The 19,899-nt window shown below is 41.5% G+C and overlaps 1 protein-coding gene across 1 annotated transcript; it reads right to left on the reverse strand.

The window, feature by feature from the left end:
• Positions 1-1,724: 1,724 nt before the first annotated feature.
• On the reverse strand, positions 1,725-18,588 carry PROK2 (prokineticin 2). Its single transcript, XM_063296420.1, has 3 exons — positions 18,517-18,588; positions 3,746-3,871; positions 1,725-1,850 (listed from the first exon to the last, which is right to left on the reverse strand). The coding sequence occupies exons 1-3, from the start codon at positions 18,586-18,588 to the stop codon at positions 1,725-1,727; spliced, it is 324 nt and encodes a 107-aa protein (XP_063152490.1).
• Between the last annotated feature and the right edge of the window lie 1,311 nt (positions 18,589-19,899).

A 19,899-nucleotide genomic window follows, 5' to 3' on the forward strand; every position in this document is an offset into this window, starting at 1 on the left:
TGCAAGCTCCACATGGAGTAACTAATTTGGAAGCATTAAGCCAATTGTTTTTTCTGACATGCTACTTTGATACAAGCAAGATATTCTGATGTGATACATCCAATCCTTCACCACCAATTTAAAATAAACTTCCACATTGACTGTGTATGCTAGCATTTAGGGGCCTCACTTAAAACTTCAAATATCTGGTCTTAGCAATTTACCTACTATTTGACACTGTCAAATAAATCTATGTGTAATTCTCAGTTTCACTTAAATACTTCACATTTTCTTCAACATAGTTAACAGATCACAGATCTCTAAACAAAGGAAATGAAGAAATGAAATGATTATTTTAATGAAGTTTTCAGTACTGATCAGTTTAGACTAAGCCCAGTTATACTCAGTGAGATTGACTTCTAAATTGACATGCTTAAGATTTTTATGTTAACTGTTAGCTTGTCTGAACTTATACATCTCTATGAAGCTTTATGATCTCTCCAGAATTTTTGAATTTGGGCATATATTTGGGAAAACCATATAAAATTTAATAGGCCATATTTATACTAAATATTTTCTTGGGGTAAATTTAATTGTGATTTACCTTAGTACATAGATATTTTTAGAATGTTTCCTGAACTTAATGTTGGTAGGTAACAACTTTCACAGGACAAAAATTGTATGCAAAAATAATAATACAGACTTAAATAAATAAAATATTTTAATTTCATTATTCTGATACAGAAGTTTTTGCATATCAGTATATTTACATTTGAAGTCAGATGCTTCAGATTTTATGTTTAAAAAATATAACAGGAAACTGGATTTCAAACAAGTTGCCATATTTATGCTAGATGAAACTCAATTCTTTTTCTCATTCTCGTTATACGATTTTATAATCACTTCAGAATCCTGTCAGGCTCATGCCTATACACACTGACATTCTGAATTAGGAGATGGGCATTCCAGCTTCACATCCAAAGTGCAGCAACATAAATACATATATACACAATTCATACACCCCTGACTAGCAACATATCCATTCTAGTCCTGGAGCTGATATAAATTAATTCATTTCCACTGATATCAATCAGAGGGAATTTCATGTTATTTTCTTCTTTAAAGGCCAGACCTTCTAATAGAAAAACACTTGTTTTCCTTTCCAACTTGCTAGTACAGAACCACCAGGAGTTGGAAGAGGAGATTTCTTTGCTTTTTAATTTTCTTTCTGTAATCAGTAAGATAGTTTTGTTAATTCAGCTTGGCAGATTAAGGAAAATCCTCCAATTTAAGCAAACTGATTTGGTGATACTGGCTACTGGATGACTGATTTGGGCATTTTAGTGGAAAGAATTTGACGATAATATGCCTTTTCTATAGGTGTGCTCCACTTGTGGCCGAATTTTTATGATATTGCCGATAGTACCTATTTTTGTAGGCAGCAAAATGAATTGGGTCTCCCTTGGTCTGCCAAACATAGATGATGGGCTGTATTCCAAATAGCATATCTCCTGTTATACACGCCTACCTCAGCCCATCCTTATTTGTGCCGATAAAAATATAAAGAAACTGTATTTCTCTATGGAAAACACTTTGTCTACTGTTAAGTGTAATATCTTGATAATAAGGTTAGAAAGTAATGTATATTCTAAATTTCCTCTGGTAAACAATGTCATCACAATAGCAAATAGGGGTCTTCATTCATTAAGTAAGTAATGACACACAATCCTTCAACCATGCTTCTGCTAAAAATAGATGTTAACATTTTTGAACTCTGGTAAACATTTGTATTTGCTTGGAGAAATCCGGACACAAATCAAGTTAGGTGCGCAGGGACAGCTGTGATGCATTCTCCTTCCCCAAAATGGAATCTGGAAAGAAATGTTTAGAGTTAAAGCAAGAGGAACAAGAAAACTAAAGCAATCTGTGGATTCAGTGCCCATTAACATACTTTCCACACTTCAAGCTGTTTCATAGAGATGCCAAACCAGTTATTCTATCTTCTTTGTGGTGCATTATTTTCTCACGTTGTTGTTAACTATTTCCACAGCATAATGCCTACTGAGTGCATCAGTAGTAAAGTGACCACTGCTAAATTATGAAAGTATCAGCTCTGAAGAAACAGTTCAAAGTTTCACGTATATGCTAGCTCCCATGTGGCAATTTGTTTAGATGAAGCATTTCAATAGCTTCATCCAATCATATATTATAGATTGGTTTCTCAGTTGTGAAAGAAGTATCTTTAGTGCATAGCCCAAGATACATCTGTTAGTTATACATATTGTACTGTTATCTCCGTCTCTTTAAAGAAGAGACATGGACATACTGGAAAACAGGTGGTAGTAAATATGCATGATTAATGAAGAGGTGTGAAGCAGTAAATACATACAAGAAATTATTCTGTCTGCATCACAAGCACTGAATAGGAATGCATACATACTTTTAAATTCATCAGCTAATAGATATATTCATGATATAATGGTGCCTTTCCCAATCTTCTGCCCTAAGGATGTAAATTCTGGGGGTGCAATTCCAACACATCCAGAAGATGCCAGGTTTGAGAAGTCTGATACCAAATTAACATTTCAAAAGCTTAAGTTAACAGGAGATTTGATCTGGTTTCCAGACTGAGTTAGTTGATTTGAGTCCCACTGAAATTTATGCTACAACTTATTTATGATTTTGTTCCCACTTATTTCAATGGGGGTTAATTGCAATTAACAGTCTGGATTCAACTTTGAAGTTAAAGGAAGTTTTCAAAATAAAAATAAAAATATTTGTTTAACATCTTCTCACAGTCACATTCTGTGTAAATTTTTTTTTGGATAATACTGCACAGAACAGAATAGAATATCTTTATTAGGGTCTCTGACCAGCCTTTACAATAGAAGAAAAATAGTTTAATCCAACAATTCATTATCAGGAAGAAAGAAAACAATAAAACAGTGAAACAATACATCTAATTAAAAGTTCTGTGCAATTGTATAACTTGATAAAAATACAATTGTGCAAAACTTTTAATTAGATATATTGTTTCACAGTTTATTGTTTTCTTTCTTCCTGATAATGAATTGTTGGATTAAACTATTTTTCTTCTATTGTAAAGGCTGGTCAGACCCTAATAAAGATATTCTATTCTACTGTTTATTTTTAGTATTAGAAGAGGAACTTTAATCACAGATAATTTATCTCAGAAAGGTGGTAATTAAGAGCACAATAAAAATGAAAGCACTCAATTTAAAAGAAGTACCACAATGTTAGGAATAGGCAACCTGATTCCTTCCAGATGTTTTGGAGGACGTCTTCCATGTTGTCATGCTGACTGGGGCTTATCAGAGCTCAGATTCAATCCATCTGAAAGGCACCATGTTGCCTGCCCCAGATTCAAAAAAATGTGATTTTTTAAGTAATCTGTCTTCTCTGTCTAGAAGAACATGAGAGGCTTAATTATCTTAATCGTTTGCCTATTCAAAAGACTAATTGCTCCAAAAGTCACTGTAAAGTTCCTTAAAAAAGAAAGGAACAAGTAAAATTATATAATAAAATGCTGATCATGTTCTATAATGCAAAAGGTTACTTTGCCTTAGATCTTTTATAAGAACATTGTACATTATGAACAATGATAGATAGAAAACTTCCTTAACTTTTGCAGTGAGAATATTATTTTATGCCGTTTGATTTACAACTAATATATCTATTAATATTTTGTTCTATGCTGTCAGTTTTAACATCATACAAGCACCAGAATATTATATAACACACTAACTTTATGACTGAAAGGATGACAGTCTTCTCCAAAGATGCCCAGCGGTGTACAAATTCGAAGGCTCTGAATCCAGAGACTAACAGCACAGCACATCCCTCCACCACACTGCAGATCTCTGTCACAAGCCTTAAATGTAATACACAGATACATAGCATTAGATACAAAATATTACTAAAACTATCTCAGGCTGTTCCAACAATTTCCTCATATATCTAAAAAGTTGTATTTTACAGAGATGTTGCTTACATAAAGACAAAATCAGAGACATAAATCTGAGCAAGCAACTATTTAAATCATTTGAGTTAACTCACATTGCCGCTGCAATTTTTAATGAAGGTAATCACTTCAGACCAGGCACTGCTCTGCAAACTTCTTCTAGAGGAACCCTACTGGTAACGCTGTAGAAGCTGCTGCTCCTCTAACAGAGCGAGCCACAGTCTCCACTGGTACCTGCTTGTCACAGGAAGAATGTACCAGGATGATACATGCTCTGACCCACCTATTGATGGAGGACCTATAAATTCACTTCCCAGGATTCTCCACTTTGAGACAAAAAATCTGCCTTGCATTCTCTAGGCATATATTTCAAATAAATATGTACATCTAACTTATTCCAGACCTACTCCCTAAGGTAAAAATTAGACAAAGACTACCCTAAGTGGAAAATGCACAGGTTTCCCCTAAAAGAGATAGCCCCCAGCTTACCTGTGAGCTCCATAAGGTAGACCAAACTAAGAAACAGACACCATGTGGACCTAAAGCTACTTTTATTAGAATAGCTATAGTAACAGAATTTTTCAAGTCTGAATGTGCTTCCTCTCCTCCCTCTTTTATCTTCATGTGATGGGGTGGGGGTGGGGACACTGTCTGAGGCATTTCTGTTCTCTGTCATTACACAAGGGTTGACTATGGGAACTGCCCTATCTTTTTGAAAAACTTCTTAGTGCAAGGATTATTTTGTCTGCAAGAAGGTCTGATAATTTAGCCAGACTACCAAAACATTCTGTGTCCTTTTCATATAGTCTGCCAACAGAGAGGCTAGATATCTCCTTACCCAGAGAAATAAGCAGTAACAGGTAGCCCTTGAGTTACAACCATTCATCCAGTGACCATTTGAAGTTATGGCAGCACTGAACGAATGGTACTTTTGCCTGGCCCCAAAGTTACAGCCATTGCAGTGCCCCCATGGTCACATAATCAAAATTCGGGTGCTTGTCAGCCCACCTGCTCATGACTGCAGGGGCACTTCAACTCCCCCTACCTGCCTATCTCCCCCCATCTCCTTGGTGGCAGCAGTGGCACTGGTGCTGAACTAGATGCTCAGGGCCTTCAGCAGTCTCAGGCAGATGCCACCAACCCCATGCTGTGGTCAGCCACCCCAGTGCCACAGTGCAAAGCTCCAGCTACCCCCACTGCCCTGTACTCCACAGGCTCTGCCATGCCCAGCTAACCTTTGCCATCATCTTCCTGCTGCTGATGAGGCACACCCAGCCTGGTGTGTTGCTGAGCACACCAAGCCTTCTTCCTGACACTGCTCAATGCCATTCCCAAATAGTGTGTACCATTCAAGAGTCCCCCCCTTGGGGAGAGATGGGTGGTAATAGAAATTTGAAAAACAAACAAACAAATTCTCCAAATAGCGCATGCCATTCTCACAATGCTTCAGAAGATTTCTGAGGCCTTCTAAAACCTTGTGAGAAGGCCACGCCTGCCATTCTCCCAATTGTATGTGCCATTCTCCCAATGCTTGGGAAGGCCTCAGAAGCTTTCTGAAGGCTTTCAGAAGCATCACAAGAATGGAAAGTATGATTTGGAGAACAGCCGGCAGGGCCTTCTCATGAGGTTTTAGAAGGCCGGGCGTGGCCAGCAGCTGCCTCACATAGGGCCAGGCTGGGTATGCTCGTCAGCAGTGGAGGGAAGATGGAGAAGGCCAACTGGAGGATGGCAGGGCCAGCAGGGTGAGTGGAGCACAGGCAGAAAGGTTGGCAGAGGCAGCAGAGTGTAAGGTGGCCAAAAGAGCAGAGATGGGGGGAGATAGGCAGGTGGGGGGAGCTGAAGAGGAGGCAGTCCCTTACCTTAATAAGGCTCAGAGCTGGAGGAAACAAAGCTAGAAGGAGATTGGATTGGGGTGGGTCCTCGCCTAATGACCGGTGGGATTCGGTTAACAATGGCAATGGGGATTGCCAGGATTGCTGTTGCTAAGTGATGTGGTCACATGATGTCACACTTTACAACCATATTGCTTAGTGATGGAAATTCTGGTCCCAATTACTGTTGTAACTCGAGGACTACCTCATACACTTTCTTTTGCAGTCTTTTGATCTTGTCCCATTTGTGACTGTTCAGCTAAGCTTTCATGGGGATATTGTCTGTGTGGGTAAAAATGGATTCCCAATCACTCTAAGAAATGAAAACTTTTAATGCCAGACAGAGTGTTCTCATGTCCAAAAGACTGATAAGGACTGATAAAGACTGGACAACCATTTGTCCAGAATGGTATGAGGATTCCTGCACTGGGTGGACTAGAAGACCTCCAAGGACCCTTCCAACCCTATGATTCTATGACTCAGTTCCTCTTGGGACCAAAGCTCAGGAGCTGAGTCACTCTGAAAATCGTTTCCAGTCTGAGAAACTGGCATATGTGGTGATTTGGCCCTGCAAGCTCCTCTTATGATTGGTGGTCACCAATCACCACCGAAACAAACTGATCATAGTGTCTGGAACCTCCAGAAGTAAACATATTTTAATACAATATGTTCTTGTAACAGCAGAAGAAACCACTGTAGTGGCCTTGCATGAAATGTGTCCAAGGAATAGAGTCCTAACTTGCAATTATCATAACCTACAACTTCTCCAGGGCCATGGGGGATTTCTTCCTGGATATCAACACTTCCTGAATTGCAGTCTGGATCTTCAGTCTGTGTTTTTGTGACAGGAAAATCTTTTCCTGCGGAGTGTCTATCAAGTTTCCCAAATGGAATATATGTCTTGAAAAAGACAAATAACTCTTTTCCTGAATCTATCACAAACCCATGTTCATGTAGACACTGAATAATCTGATCACTGCCCCTGACAATTCTATCCATAGAACAGATTCTAACTAGTAAGTTGTCCAGATAAGCATATATCTCTACTCCTTGAGTTTTCGGATGCCTCACCAGAACTGCCAGTATCTTTGTGAAGAGTCTTAGAGCAGAGGTAAGTCTGGAGGGAAGGGCCTGTGAGAATCCAGCCTGCCTCTGACTCAGAAATCGAAACTCCTTCTGAGTCAGAGGAGGAAATAGAAACTTACCAGGCTGAAACCGGGAAAGCAAAACCTAGAGATGAGTCAGCAGTGTGGGAAGAGTCAAAGGTGTTGATTGGCCAAGATTCGGAGGAGGATTTGAATCTTCCAATCAGCGCGTGCAAATGGTGGGCAGAAAAGTACACGAAGGAGAAGGCAGCTCGACTGGCTGCAGAAGGGAACAGGTGCACGAAGGATCGGCATAAAAGGCAGACGTGTGAAGAACAAGCTGCTGGAGACAACCAATCCTACAAGCCTGCAGTGTTCGCAGAAGAGTCCTTACCAGTGTCGAAGACACCATCTGTTACCTAAGAGGAATCAGTGCAAGCGTTCTCCACCAAAGAGGACTTGAATCCTGCTTCTGCTGCCGAGGATCTTCTCGCCGAACCCAGCAACCTCAGTCTCGCGTCCAGCCTCGGATCTCCGCGTTCACTTTGTGCGCATTCCAGGCGCGCTTCTTGCCCCGTTTCAAGATCCCAGCCATGCCCAGAGTCTCCAGTCCAGCCTTGTCATGCCTCCAGTCCACAGTCTCACCCCAAGCTTTGCAACGTTTCTAGATCGCTGCTTAGTTCCAGGTCTCCCGTGCAGCTTCAGTGTGCCTTCCACCTCCAGTCTCACAGCGAATCTTTGGTCCAGTCTAGCTGCACTTTGAGTGTTTGACCTTGCTGAGGAGTTCCACACCTATCTAGTTGTGAACTCGAATTGCTGCCTAGTCCAGGGCTTCCAGCCGAGTCCAGCCTTGCTTCGAGCTTTGCTCCGAGTTCCTAGTTCAGAGTATCCAGCCTAGTCCAGGGCTTCCAGCCAAGTTCAGCCTTGTTCTGAGTTCTCAGCCTTGCTTTGAGTCTTCAGTTCCCAGTATCCAGTTCAGCCCGAGTCATTGAGTCCAGTCCAGTCCTGTCCTTAGATCCCAGAAGTGTCCAGGGGGCTCCAGTCAGCCCCGCCCAGTGTTCTGGTGCCAGTCTAATTCAAGTGGTGTTCCAGTTCAAGATCTTTTGACTTCAGCTTCAGTAGCATCTCGCACTCCAGCTTCTCCTAGCCTTCCGGTCTCCATTAGAGAGTCCTGCTCCGCTGCCTTGCTGCCGTCTCCTCCTGCAATCTTGCCGGTTTCCTTGTTGTTGCCCAGTTGGTCTTAATGGAAACCAGTTCTTCTTGATTCTAAGGACTTATTTATTGTAAATAGTTATTTAATAAAGGGTATTTTTTATATTTAATCTGCCTCGCCGCCTCTGAGTCTGATCAGGACAGGGCCACGAATTGATACTGTTCCATTTCACAAGCAAACCTGAGAAACATGCAGTGCTCTGCTCTGTTGCAATATGAAGGTATGCTTTGGGCAGGTCTATTTATTTCTGGAAATTGTTTAGGAGAATAGCCTCTACCATAGTTGTCTATGTCTCCATTCTGAATCTCTGGTGCCTGATTTATTCACAGGTTTTAAGTCTAAGTTGTCTCTCCATGTCCCAGTTTTCTTTGGGATGTGAAGGACACTGAGAACAGCTTTTCTTGACATGGCACCTTTTCTATTGTCCAAATGTTCAGCAGATGACAAACAGTCTCTACTATCCTGAGAGGCTTTTCTGACTTCCTGAATAATCAGTGACAGGAGGAACCTGTCTGGAGGACACCTTCTCATTTATTGAAATTAGGTATTTCTTTTCTTACTACATTAGAACAGTATGCTGAATCAGTTCTTCCACTAAATGCTATAGTTATCTTAATAGTTTGGGGAGCACAAAGTTATTTTGTCTCTACCATTCTGAGAATGGCTCACCTCTCCTCTGCCTTTAGGGATCCCATATTCTCTAGCCTTAACAGCTTTTCTTTTTCCTTTTTGCCCCCCCCCCCAGCAAGAATGAAATCTGGAGCAATCTGAAGAATTGGGAGAGTATAAAAAGATCAAAGTTCTCTGAACCCTGGACTCCTTGATTTTTTCCTTTAATTTTATCTAAGGCGACATAAAATTTGCCTCTAGATACTGCTTCCTCCTTCAGCTCAAAACCAAAAGTTGAATCCTTCTGAAAGCAAACACTTGTTGCATTGGGGTTTGCACCTCCAGAGTATTTTTAGCATTAATCTAAGTTTCCATCATACCAAGGGGATTGGTTTCTCTTTCCTCAGCATATTCATATAGTCTCTAGATGTTCCTGCTGTCATGTGGCACACAAAGGCAAATAGGCAAATGCCTTGAGGGAATACTAATTAATTACTTAATTAATTTTTCTCTCTCTATTTTTGAATAAAGCAGAATGGGTGGGAAATCTACCAGAACAGACCATCACAGTTTTGTTTTTCAGATGTCTACAGGCCACTTGATTGAAGTTCCCAGCCTGAAATAGGTGGGGTTAACCCTTTCCTGTCAGCTCCATCATCAGTGACCACAAATGTTTAAATTTCTTATTGAGATTTACATTTCATCACTTTAGGTAAAGTTATCCTTCGACTGTTACAGAAAAAGCTTTTGAGGAATCAAGAGATGTGGAAAGAGCAGATATCGATGAGCTGCCTTCATCCTCTCACAGTTGCCAGCAGAGGGACTTCTGAGAAACCATTTTGCTCAAAAAGGAAGGTATAAGAAACAATTCATTTTGGTGGACTGTGTCTGAAAAGACAGTGTCACAGGACTATTATCAGGAACAAGTCATCTTTCTCCATATCTGTGCAATGTTGATCACGTGACTGTGCATAGTGATGTTTTGTTTCCACAACAAGTTTAAACAAGGAGTGCAAAATGCTTAAGCGTCTAGCTATAAATTTCCAAAATCTGTATTAAGGCAACATTATGACAAGGCGAAGTCACAACTTATGTGCGAACTCCCAAGTTCTCTGGAACTCATAAGGCAAGATGGCAACCGTGCAGAAATTGGGAGAATAACAAAGAAAGAAGGAAATAGCAGATTGCCAAGGCATGGAAATCACAGTGGCACAGTGGCTGTTTCAGATAAGCAACAAATTCCTGGGAATTGAATTCTTCCATTAAAAAAATGAAGTGTTTCCTTCCCATTTTTAAAGATCAAGTGAATTGATTTATGTGAAACATGTATGTTTTGTAAGAGGTACAGAAGTAGAACAAAGCTAAACAGTTTTAATGAAGTTGGAAATATAGGCACAATAGGCAATGAAAGTCAGATTGAAAATACAGAACCAGTGTAAGTAATTAAAGAGATATGAGTAAAGATGACACCAGCATTTTGAGTGACAAAGTGTTTTTTTAACTTACTTTATAAAATGTTTCCAGGGAAATCTAGAAGCATATTCAGATGACAAACATGCAATGCTTTGAATTGCAGAGGACTACATTGTTGTATTACCAAGCTTATTTTGGCCCCTGTTTTATTTCAAGTTTTAAGATTGCCAAATACTGTAAGATTTTTCTACAATGGCATAATAAATGAGCAGAATGACTTTATGAGCTGATAATGGCGCTGAGGGAAACATTAGTGTACATTAAAACAAATGTTCTGTTTAGAGGGTTTCATTATGAATATAATTATGCTATATTCTACTGCATTATTATGTAATTTCAGCAACAAAATTGATGATGTAGCACGTATCTACTAAATAGCTGTTGTTTGAGGGGGAAAATATCCAGATTTATCTACATAATAATATTAGAATTCAGGAATACAATTTTGTATTTTATTAAAAATTAAGACAAAAGATTATGTTCATTCATATATCAGTGTGAAAAAAAATTCTAATTCACCCTCCCCAAAAATTCCTTGTCAAGTCATTAATGTCAACATTTTAATTCAGTTAATTTATCTTATCACATTTTTAAGTTTTAGAATCTTAAGTTTATAGATGTTTCAATTCTGTGATGTTCATAAGTTCATGGTAAAGCATAAAGCTAGCTCTTCTAGAATATTTTGCAAGTACATGAAGTGATACACTGTATTTTTGGTGGAAATAACAATCCAGTGGTCTGTTGTGGGTCAGGCAGTCTGTGCAGAAACTACCTGATTTATCTCATGTGACCATACACAGGAGCTGCTGAAAGGAAACAATCTGATCTGAATCACTGCTGGCCATTGGTGGTCTCACTTCAATGCAGTTCTTTGAGCCACAGCAAAAATTATTATTTTCCCATGGTATAATATGGGCAAAATACAAATGATGCAACTTATTTTGTTTTTCAGAAAAATGGTATTAAATGTTCTAGGATGCTAGAATGTTAGGAGGGGACAAGATAGGCTAATTTCCATAGAAACAGTGTAGGAGCTTTCAAGCTATGTATCTTTGTTGTCTTGACAGAGAATGTGAGACCAGTAGCCTCTCTGCTGAGGAATATCCTTGCCAAATTTCAAGCAGCTATGTTTATTTATTTATCAAATTTCGCCACCACCTATCTCTCCCCGACAGAGTTGGATTGTGTGTAGAAAAACTATTTTTTAAGGAATGCTAATACCTCTCCTTGAATGTAGTGAAGTGATTGTTGAAGAGAGTAGAGGAAATATAAGAGACAAACTCATCTCTTCAATACATAAATTATTTGTCAGCTTTCTCAAACACTTTGATAAGAACCCAGACTTGTCACAGAATCCAATAGTGCCTCTTCCCTTCCCACTCTATGTGGCATTTTATGTAGATGATCAAAGACCTCCTCCCAACTCCTTTGTGTCATGAATATTGTAGCGTCCCAGGGCTCTGTAAGAGATCAGAAATGAAGCCTACATTCATTCATTCAGAATAGAATAATTCCAGAGTTCTCTCATGTTTCCCAGATAAATGAAAATGTGTTCCATATCATCCAGCTTTGCCTCAAATGTCAAACTTCAGCAGAATCTAATGAATTTGGTGTCATGGAATTTTTTTCTCACAGTGATGGTGTTTAACAAGCTTCCCTCATGGTGTATTGGTCAAGATGTTGGACTAGGACTGGGAAGTCTATCCTCAGTCATGGAAACTCACTGTATGACTTTGGGACAGGCACTTTCACACAGTCCAGCATGCTCATAGGATTGTTGTGGGGATAAAATGAAGGGAAATCACTCTGTAAGCCACCGGAGATTATAACACCTACTGTTATAATCTGTTTTAAAATGTGTCACTCAAGAATATCTGTTGTTGTTTATTCGTTTAGTCGCTTCCGACTCTTCGTGACTTCATGGACCAGCCCACGCCAGAGCTTCCTGTCGGTCATCAACACCCCCAGCTCCCTCAGGGACGATTCCGTCACCTCTAGAATATCATCCATCCACCTTGCCCTTGGTCGGCCCCTCTTCCTTTTGCCTTCCACACTCCCTAGCATCAGCATCTTCTCCAGTGTGTCCTGTCTTCTCATTATGTGGCCAAAGTATTTCAGTTTGGCCTTTAATATCATTCCCTCAAGTGAGCAGTCTGGCTTTATTTCCTGGAGGATGGACTGGTTTGATCTTCTTGCAGTCCAAGGCACTCTCAGAATTTTCCTCCAACACCACAGTTCCAAAGCATCGATCTTCCTTCTCTCAGCCTTCCTTATGGTCCAGCTCTCGCAGCCATATGTTACTACGGGGAACACCATTGCTTTAACTATGTGGACCTTTGTTGTCAGTGTGATGTCTCTGCTCTTAACTATTTTATCGAGATTTGTCATTGCTCTTCTTCCAAGGATTAAGCGTCTTCTGATTTCCTGACTGCAGTCAGCATCTGCAGTAATCTTCGCACCTAGGAATACAAAGTCTTTCACTGCTTCTACATTTTCTCCCTCTATTTACCAGTTATCAATCAAGCTGGTTGCCATAATCTTGGTTTTTTTGAGGTTTAGCTGCAAACCAGCTTTTGCACTTTCTTCTTTCACCTTCATCATAAGGCTCCTCAGTTCCTCTTCGCTTTCAGCCATCAAAGTGGTATCATCTGCATATCTGAGATTGTTAATGTTTCTTCCAGAGATTTTAACTCCAGCCTTGGATTCCTCAAGGCCAGCTTGTCGCATGATGTGTTCTGCGTACAAGTTGAATAGGTAGGGTGAGAGGATACAGCCCTGCCGTACTCCTTTCCCAATCTTAAACCAGTCTGTTGTTCCGTGGTCTGTTCTTACTGTTGCTACTTGGTCGTTATACAGATTCTTCAGGAGGCATACAAGATGACTTGGTATCCCCATACCACTAAGAACTTGCCACAATTTGTTATGGTCCACACAGTCAAAGGCTTTAGAATAGTCAATAAAACAGAAATAGATGTTTTTCTGAAACTCCCTGGCTTTTTCCATTATCCAGCGGATATTGGCAATTTGGTCTCTAGTTCCTCTGCCTTTTCTAAACCCAGCTTGTACATCTGGCAATTCTCGCTCCATGAATTGCTGAAGTCTACCTTGCAGGATCTTGAGCATTACCTTACTGGCATGTGAAATGAGTGCCACTGTTCGATAGTTTGAACATTCTTTAGTGTTTCCCTTTTTTGGTATGGGGACAGAAGTTGATTTTTTCCAGTCTGATGGCCATTCTTGTGTTTTCCAAATTTGCTGGCATATAGCATGCATTACCTTGACAGCATCATCTTGCAAGATTTTGAACAGTTCAGCTGGGATGCCGTCGTCTCCTGTTGCCTTGTCATTAGCAATGCTTCTTAAGGCCCATTCAACCTCACTCTTCAGGATGTCTGGCTCTAGCTCACTGACCATACCGTCAAAGCTATCCCCGATATTGTTATCCTTCCTATACAGGTCTTCTGTATATTCTTGCCACCTTTTCTTGATCTCTTCTTCTTCTGTTATGTCCTTGCCATCTTTGTTTTTGATCATACCCATTTTTGCCTGGAATTTACCTCCGATGTTTCTAATTTTCTGGAAGAGGTCTCTTGTCCTTCCTATTCTATTGTCTTCTTCCACTTCCGCGCATTGCTTGTTTAAAAATAATTCCTTATCTCTTCTGGCTAACCTCTGGAATTTTGCATTTAATTGGGCATATCTCCCCCTATCACTGTTGCCTTTTGCTTTCCTTCTTTCTTGGGCTACTTCTAGTGTCTCAGCAGACAGCCATTTTGCCTTCTTGGTTTTCTCTTTCTTTGGGATGTATTTTGTTGCTGCCTCCTGAACAATGCTGCCAACTTCTGTCCAGAGTTCTTCCGGGACCCTATCTACTAAGTCCAGTCCCTTAAATCTATTCTTCACCTCCACTGCATATTCCTCAGGAATATTAGTGAGCTCATATCTAGCTGATCTGTGGGTCTTCCCTAATCTCTTTAGTCTGATCCTAAATTGTGCAAGAAGAAGTTCGTGATCTGAACTACAGTCAGCTCCAGGCCTTGTTTTTACTGACTGTACAGATGTCCGCCACCTTTGGCTGCAAAGGATGTAATCAATCTGATTTCGATGTTGTCCATCTGGTGAAGTCCATGTATAAAGCCGTCTCTTAGGTTGTTGGAAGAGAGTGTTTGTTATGCAGAGTGAATTGTCTTGGCAAAATTCTATCAGCCTGTGTCCTGCTTCATTTTGTTCTCCCAGGCCATACTTACCTGTAATTCGAGGTGTCATTTGACTGCCCACCTTAGCATTCCAGTCTCCTGTGATGAAAATAACATCTCTTTTAGGCGTGTTGTCCAGTAGGTGCTGCAGATCCTCATAGAACTGCTCTACTTCAGCTTCTTCTTCATTTGTGGTTGGGGCGTATATTTGGATCACTGTGATTTTAGATGGCTTGCCCTGAATTCGAATTGAGATCATTCTGTCGTTTTTTGGGTTGTATCCAAGCACTGCTTTAGCCACTTTACTATTAATTATGAAGGCTACTCCATTTCTTCTGTGGTCCTCTTGTCTGCAGTAGTAGATCTGGTGGTTATTTGATGTGAAGTGGCCCATTCCAGTCCATTTCAGTTCACTGACGCCCAGAATGTCTATCTTTAATCTTGACATCTCACCAATAACCACATCCAATTTGCCCTGGCTCATAGATCTTACATTCCAGGTTCCAATGGTGTGTTGATCCTTAGAACATCGGATTCGCCGTTCACCACCAGCACCGTCGGCCGCTAGCTGTCCTTTCGGCTTTGAGCTAGCTGCGTCATCACGTCTGGGGCTAGTTGAGCTCATCCTCTGTTCCTCCCCAGTAGCATTTTGACCATCTTCCGACCTGGGGGTCTCACCTTCCAATGGTATACCGACATATCTCTGGTTGTACTGATCCATTTAGTTTTCACGGCAAGAATACTGGGGTGGGTTGCCATTACCTTCCCCAGGGATCGCATTTAGTCTGACCTCTCTGTCATGACCTTCCCGTCTTGGGTGGCCCTTCACGGTTTAGCTCATGGCATCATTGAGGTGCTCAAGCTCCAGCACCACGACAAGGTAACGATCCTTTGCTGAAGCAAGAATATCTGACGTCTTTTAAAAACATATTTGAAGTTTGTAAGTTTGTAAGACTCTCAGAATGCTATAGGCAGTGCATTTAATGTCAAAGGTAATTAGTAATTGCTGCTCACACACATGCACATACATACATGCCCTTCCTTTCTGAGATGGGCAGCGCAAAGAAAAAAGAGGCAGGCTTCAACCAATGAATTAACACTTTTAAAAATACTATCTTACCAGAAAATACCAGAAAAACTTCTTTTTTTGTTTAGGTTATAGATTAATTGGATAAACTTTAGGAATATAATACCCCCAGATATTATAAGTATACAGCAGATTTTATGGCAGAATAATGCATATCTGAGAGCCAGTTTGATGTAGTGGTTAAGGCATCAGGCTAGAAATGGCAAGACTGTGAGTTCTAGTCCCGCCTTAGGCACAAAGCCTTCTGGGTGACCTTGGGCCAGTCGCTTTCTCTCAGCCATAGGAAGGAGGCGATGGCAAACCACTTCTGAAAAACCTTGCCATGAAAACTGTGGGGACTTGTCCAGGAAGTTACTAGGAATCAACCCTGACTTGAAGGCATGCACATGCACACACACACACGCATACACACATATTTGCCAGGATATTTGCCACACAAGCATATTTGTCAGGATTAACATTTCTGTATTAAAATAAACCTCAGAAACAAAGAGTTATCTGTACAAACAGAAATACTGCTAGACAGTTATAGACATTTCTTCTGCTTTTCTATTTATATCCCTGGGATATCTAGTTTCCTGTAGTTTTAGACATTCTGAACCCAAGTCCAAAATTCCCTCTTGCCAACTTTCTTCTACCATTGCATCTTTTTCATACAGGAGAACATGACCTGGACTGTGGTAATTTAGCAAATGTGTTTCAGATGGAATTACAGACATTTTCAAATAGCCTTTGCCTTGTGGTCCTCCTCTCTGCAACCATCATCCTTCCCCCCACACGGTAAATGCTTCTAACCATGACAAGATCAAAGTCCCTGCACTAAGGAGCCGAAAAGAAAAGACACATAATTGCTTCAGTATAATAGAGAATAAGATGGGAGGAATCTATACAGAATAGAGTGTATGGATGAATTAATTTCATTAATGCTGCACATTATGCTAGTAGTCTATGCCATCAGAAGCATTGCTATAATGTAAAATCCCCATGCTGTTAGTATCTACTTGGCCTCTCCTCCCCTCTTTCCTTCCACAAGCTTCACTTTAAGAATTAACACCTAACACGCATATTGCAGGGGAGGTGGGAGACCGATAAACTCTGTGCACAGTGAACACCTAAGCTATTTAAAAATAAAAAATATAGAACACAATACTTCTTTAAAGCAGTTATAGGCTTAGAAAAACTATGTAATATTTATAACGTTAGGAATAGTAGAATCTTTTGCAAAGGAGAAAGCTGGGAAATTTTTAGGAGGCTAACAGATTGTAGCCTACCTTTCATATTGCAGTGAAATATGACAAGTTCTTAAAATATGTCTGATCTCCAGACTCTTTGCACCAATGAATTAATGGTGGTGAAAAGTCTTTCAAAATGATGCCCAGACTTTTGCTTCCCTTTTGCAGTTTTGCATAGAATGAAATGTGAATTGGCAAGGAAGCTTGGAACTGCCAACTCTTTTAACAAAGCCTTTTGGAAAGTGCACAAAATTTTGGAAAGTTTGCAAAATTGAATCTAGGTACACAAAGGGTTCTGGAAAGCAAAGGAAGTAAAACCAAATATTCTATCTTAGAAAGGAATTTTTCAATACAGTAAGGCAGGAAAGCAAATTCACTTTGACGCCATTCCAATGTCTATTTGGAAATAAATAAAACTATGTTCCCTTGCATTCGCATTTGCTAAGACCATATCCTCAGCTGCATCGAAGCACATATGAACATACCTTGGCAAAGTTTTTTTTTCTGCCATGTCCCCACGATGCTGCCTTCATCCAACCCCATGAGTGAGGCAGCCTTAACTTTCCTTTCCTGTACTGGGGTTAAACCCTGTCCAAGGGCTCCTTCAAGGCATATATAATCTGTTAGGCTTTGTCACCCATTACCTTGGGTGGGTTCTGGTGGCTGCAGTAATTTGAAACTGAGGCAACCGATCCAGTACAGTAGGGGCATCAGCACTGGGGACAGCACATTTCATGGCTTCCTGCTGATTCAAGGGTGGGTACAAAACACTTCAACTCAGCAGTTGAGAAAACCCTAAATCTTTATAGTACACCTTAAAGTTAATCTATTTTTTAAGCGTCTAAATTAGGCACATAGAGTGAATTAAGTGAGATAGGACTAATATGGGGGCGGGGGGAGGGGAGGCAACCAGCTCCAAACTTTGTCTCACAGAGGCAGCGTCCTTGAAACAGACCAGATAAAGTCGCCGTTGGCAGCAAGTGCGATCTCTCCGCCGTTAGCGACGCGGAAACCGCCGCGGTGAGAACCGAGCCCGAAGTTTCCGCAGTAACTAAGACACGTGCCCACCCCCACCCCCTCCTCTCCAATCTCCACCTGTTTACAAAGCCTCAGGGACAAACCGCGTGTAGCCCACGGCAGTCTGGTCCTAGGCACGCGTTCAAGGAGAGACTCATTTCAGGCCCAGGAACAGGCACCCGCCCCCGCGAAACTATCCAAGGTTTCTGAACTAATCTCCCCGCCTCTGTAACCAGCCTTGACAATTCGTACCGACTCACTACCCCGCGCTCACCCACAAAACGCAACCCTCGCTGAAGAAGAAATGCAGCCCCTGCCCTTCCCTCCTCCCTCAGCGAAATCCTTCCAGCGATTTTCAGGCAAATCACAGCCCTACCTCTATACTGACAGGCTCACCGCACGCACAGCAGACAGGCAAACGCATGGAGCATATCGCATACCCCCCTCCCCCCATTTATCGCTCGTTCGTTCACAAACCCTTTGAACCCTCTGCAAGGAAAGCTCCCGGTGGCTCCCCCACTTTTCAGAGAGAAGCTCATCGCGCACACGCACGCATTGCTTCCCACTTGCTCTACCTGCCCCCGGGATCTGCCCTCAGCGCGATCCCGCTCTTCGGGGCAATCCCCGACTTCCCCGCCAAAATGGGCTGCCGAGTCAGACGGGACGGGCCGGCTCGCCTGTGCGACCGCCCGCCAGAACCGTCGGAAGAAGCGTCGGCCCGGCCATTCTTGCCTAGAACTGCCTACAAGCTGGGTGGGAGGCTCGCTCTCACCCCAGTGATGACAGCCGAGTCTCCCGAGCAGAGGAGCAGAAACAGGAGGGGAGCACAGGGCGGGCTTCTCATGGCGTCCCCCTGTATTTTGTATTTCTGTCCTGAGGCTGCGTCGGCAGCTTTCCGCGCGCGGAGTCTCAGCCGGGTCTCCCTCCGGACAGCAGCAACGTGAAGAGGAGCAGAGCTAAAGCTGCGGCCGCTCGAGCCGTTTTAAAGCCCCGGGCTGCCATTCAGAAGCAAGATGAGTCACCTCTCGAGCTACCCCGGCAACGCTGCCGTCGGGGAGAGGGACAGGAATCCATACACACGAGCAGAAATACGAAAGCACACCTCTTCGTTTAGAGGACGTACTCTCGGCTGGACACAAAGAAGAGCAGTGCAATTCCTACACGGAGAAACCGAGGAGAGGGTTGCACAGGAATTTGGGTTCCCTTAGGGAAAGCTTTTACAAAAGTAGCTGTAATCTTAGCCAAGGGAACAACCAGTCACAGACAGTGTTACGTTAAAGTACTCACAAAAGATCTCAGAACATTAGGTAGGCATCATCTGGTGGGAAGGTATTTGCATGGCAAATTAAGGCGTGCAAATAAAAATTGCACAGAATCAGGTGGTGCCAGAGATGTACCTTACTTGATTCTAGTGTGAGGGACACCAATTCCAATCTCACCTACTGTTAAGTATCCCTTACTGGTTTGGGGCAAGTTCCTGGCAACTATTTTCAGAATCTACCTGGCTTCTCTAGACTGATACATCTGCCCCTGGTCTCATGTCCCATCTGGGTGCCTCACACGTTAAAATAATGGGAAATAAATAAATGGGTAGATAAGGCCAGACATACAAGGCAAGATTGTGCAACTAGAAGAGCTGAAAGGGGAGGAACTGAATCGGACACATAAGCAACAGATTTTCCACTTGAAAACCGCTCGTTATTTTCTGAACAAGCGTAGATAAGAAGATCTATGTTTGTGTTTCTTAAAAGTTTGGTCCTAGGACCCCTGGGGGTCCCCCAAGACCCTCTCAGGGGTCCACAAAATATAAATTATTTGCCAGCCTATGTTGAAGAATAATACAATATTAAAATCCCATCAAACAATCATGAGCAGTAGCAGCAGTGAATTGCATCAATTTTAATTTTTAATATGATAAATATAAATATAAATCACACAAACAAAAACTCTTTTGGGGTCCTCCATAATTTTTAAAAGTAGGAAGGGGTCCTGAGGGAAAAAAAGTTTAAGAAACTCTTATCTGTGTATCTTGATACATTTCAAGATACTGTTTAAGCAGAATAGTACAAAAAAGCCTCTTTCCCAATGGGACAGTGAAGATCTACTCTTTCAGAATATTTTTAAGAAATAGCACTGATATTTTAGTCTTCTTCTT

This window comes from Candoia aspera, chromosome 2 (genome assembly GCF_035149785.1).
Source record: "Candoia aspera isolate rCanAsp1 chromosome 2, rCanAsp1.hap2, whole genome shotgun sequence".
Lineage (NCBI taxonomy): Eukaryota > Metazoa > Chordata > Lepidosauria > Squamata > Boidae > Candoia > Candoia aspera.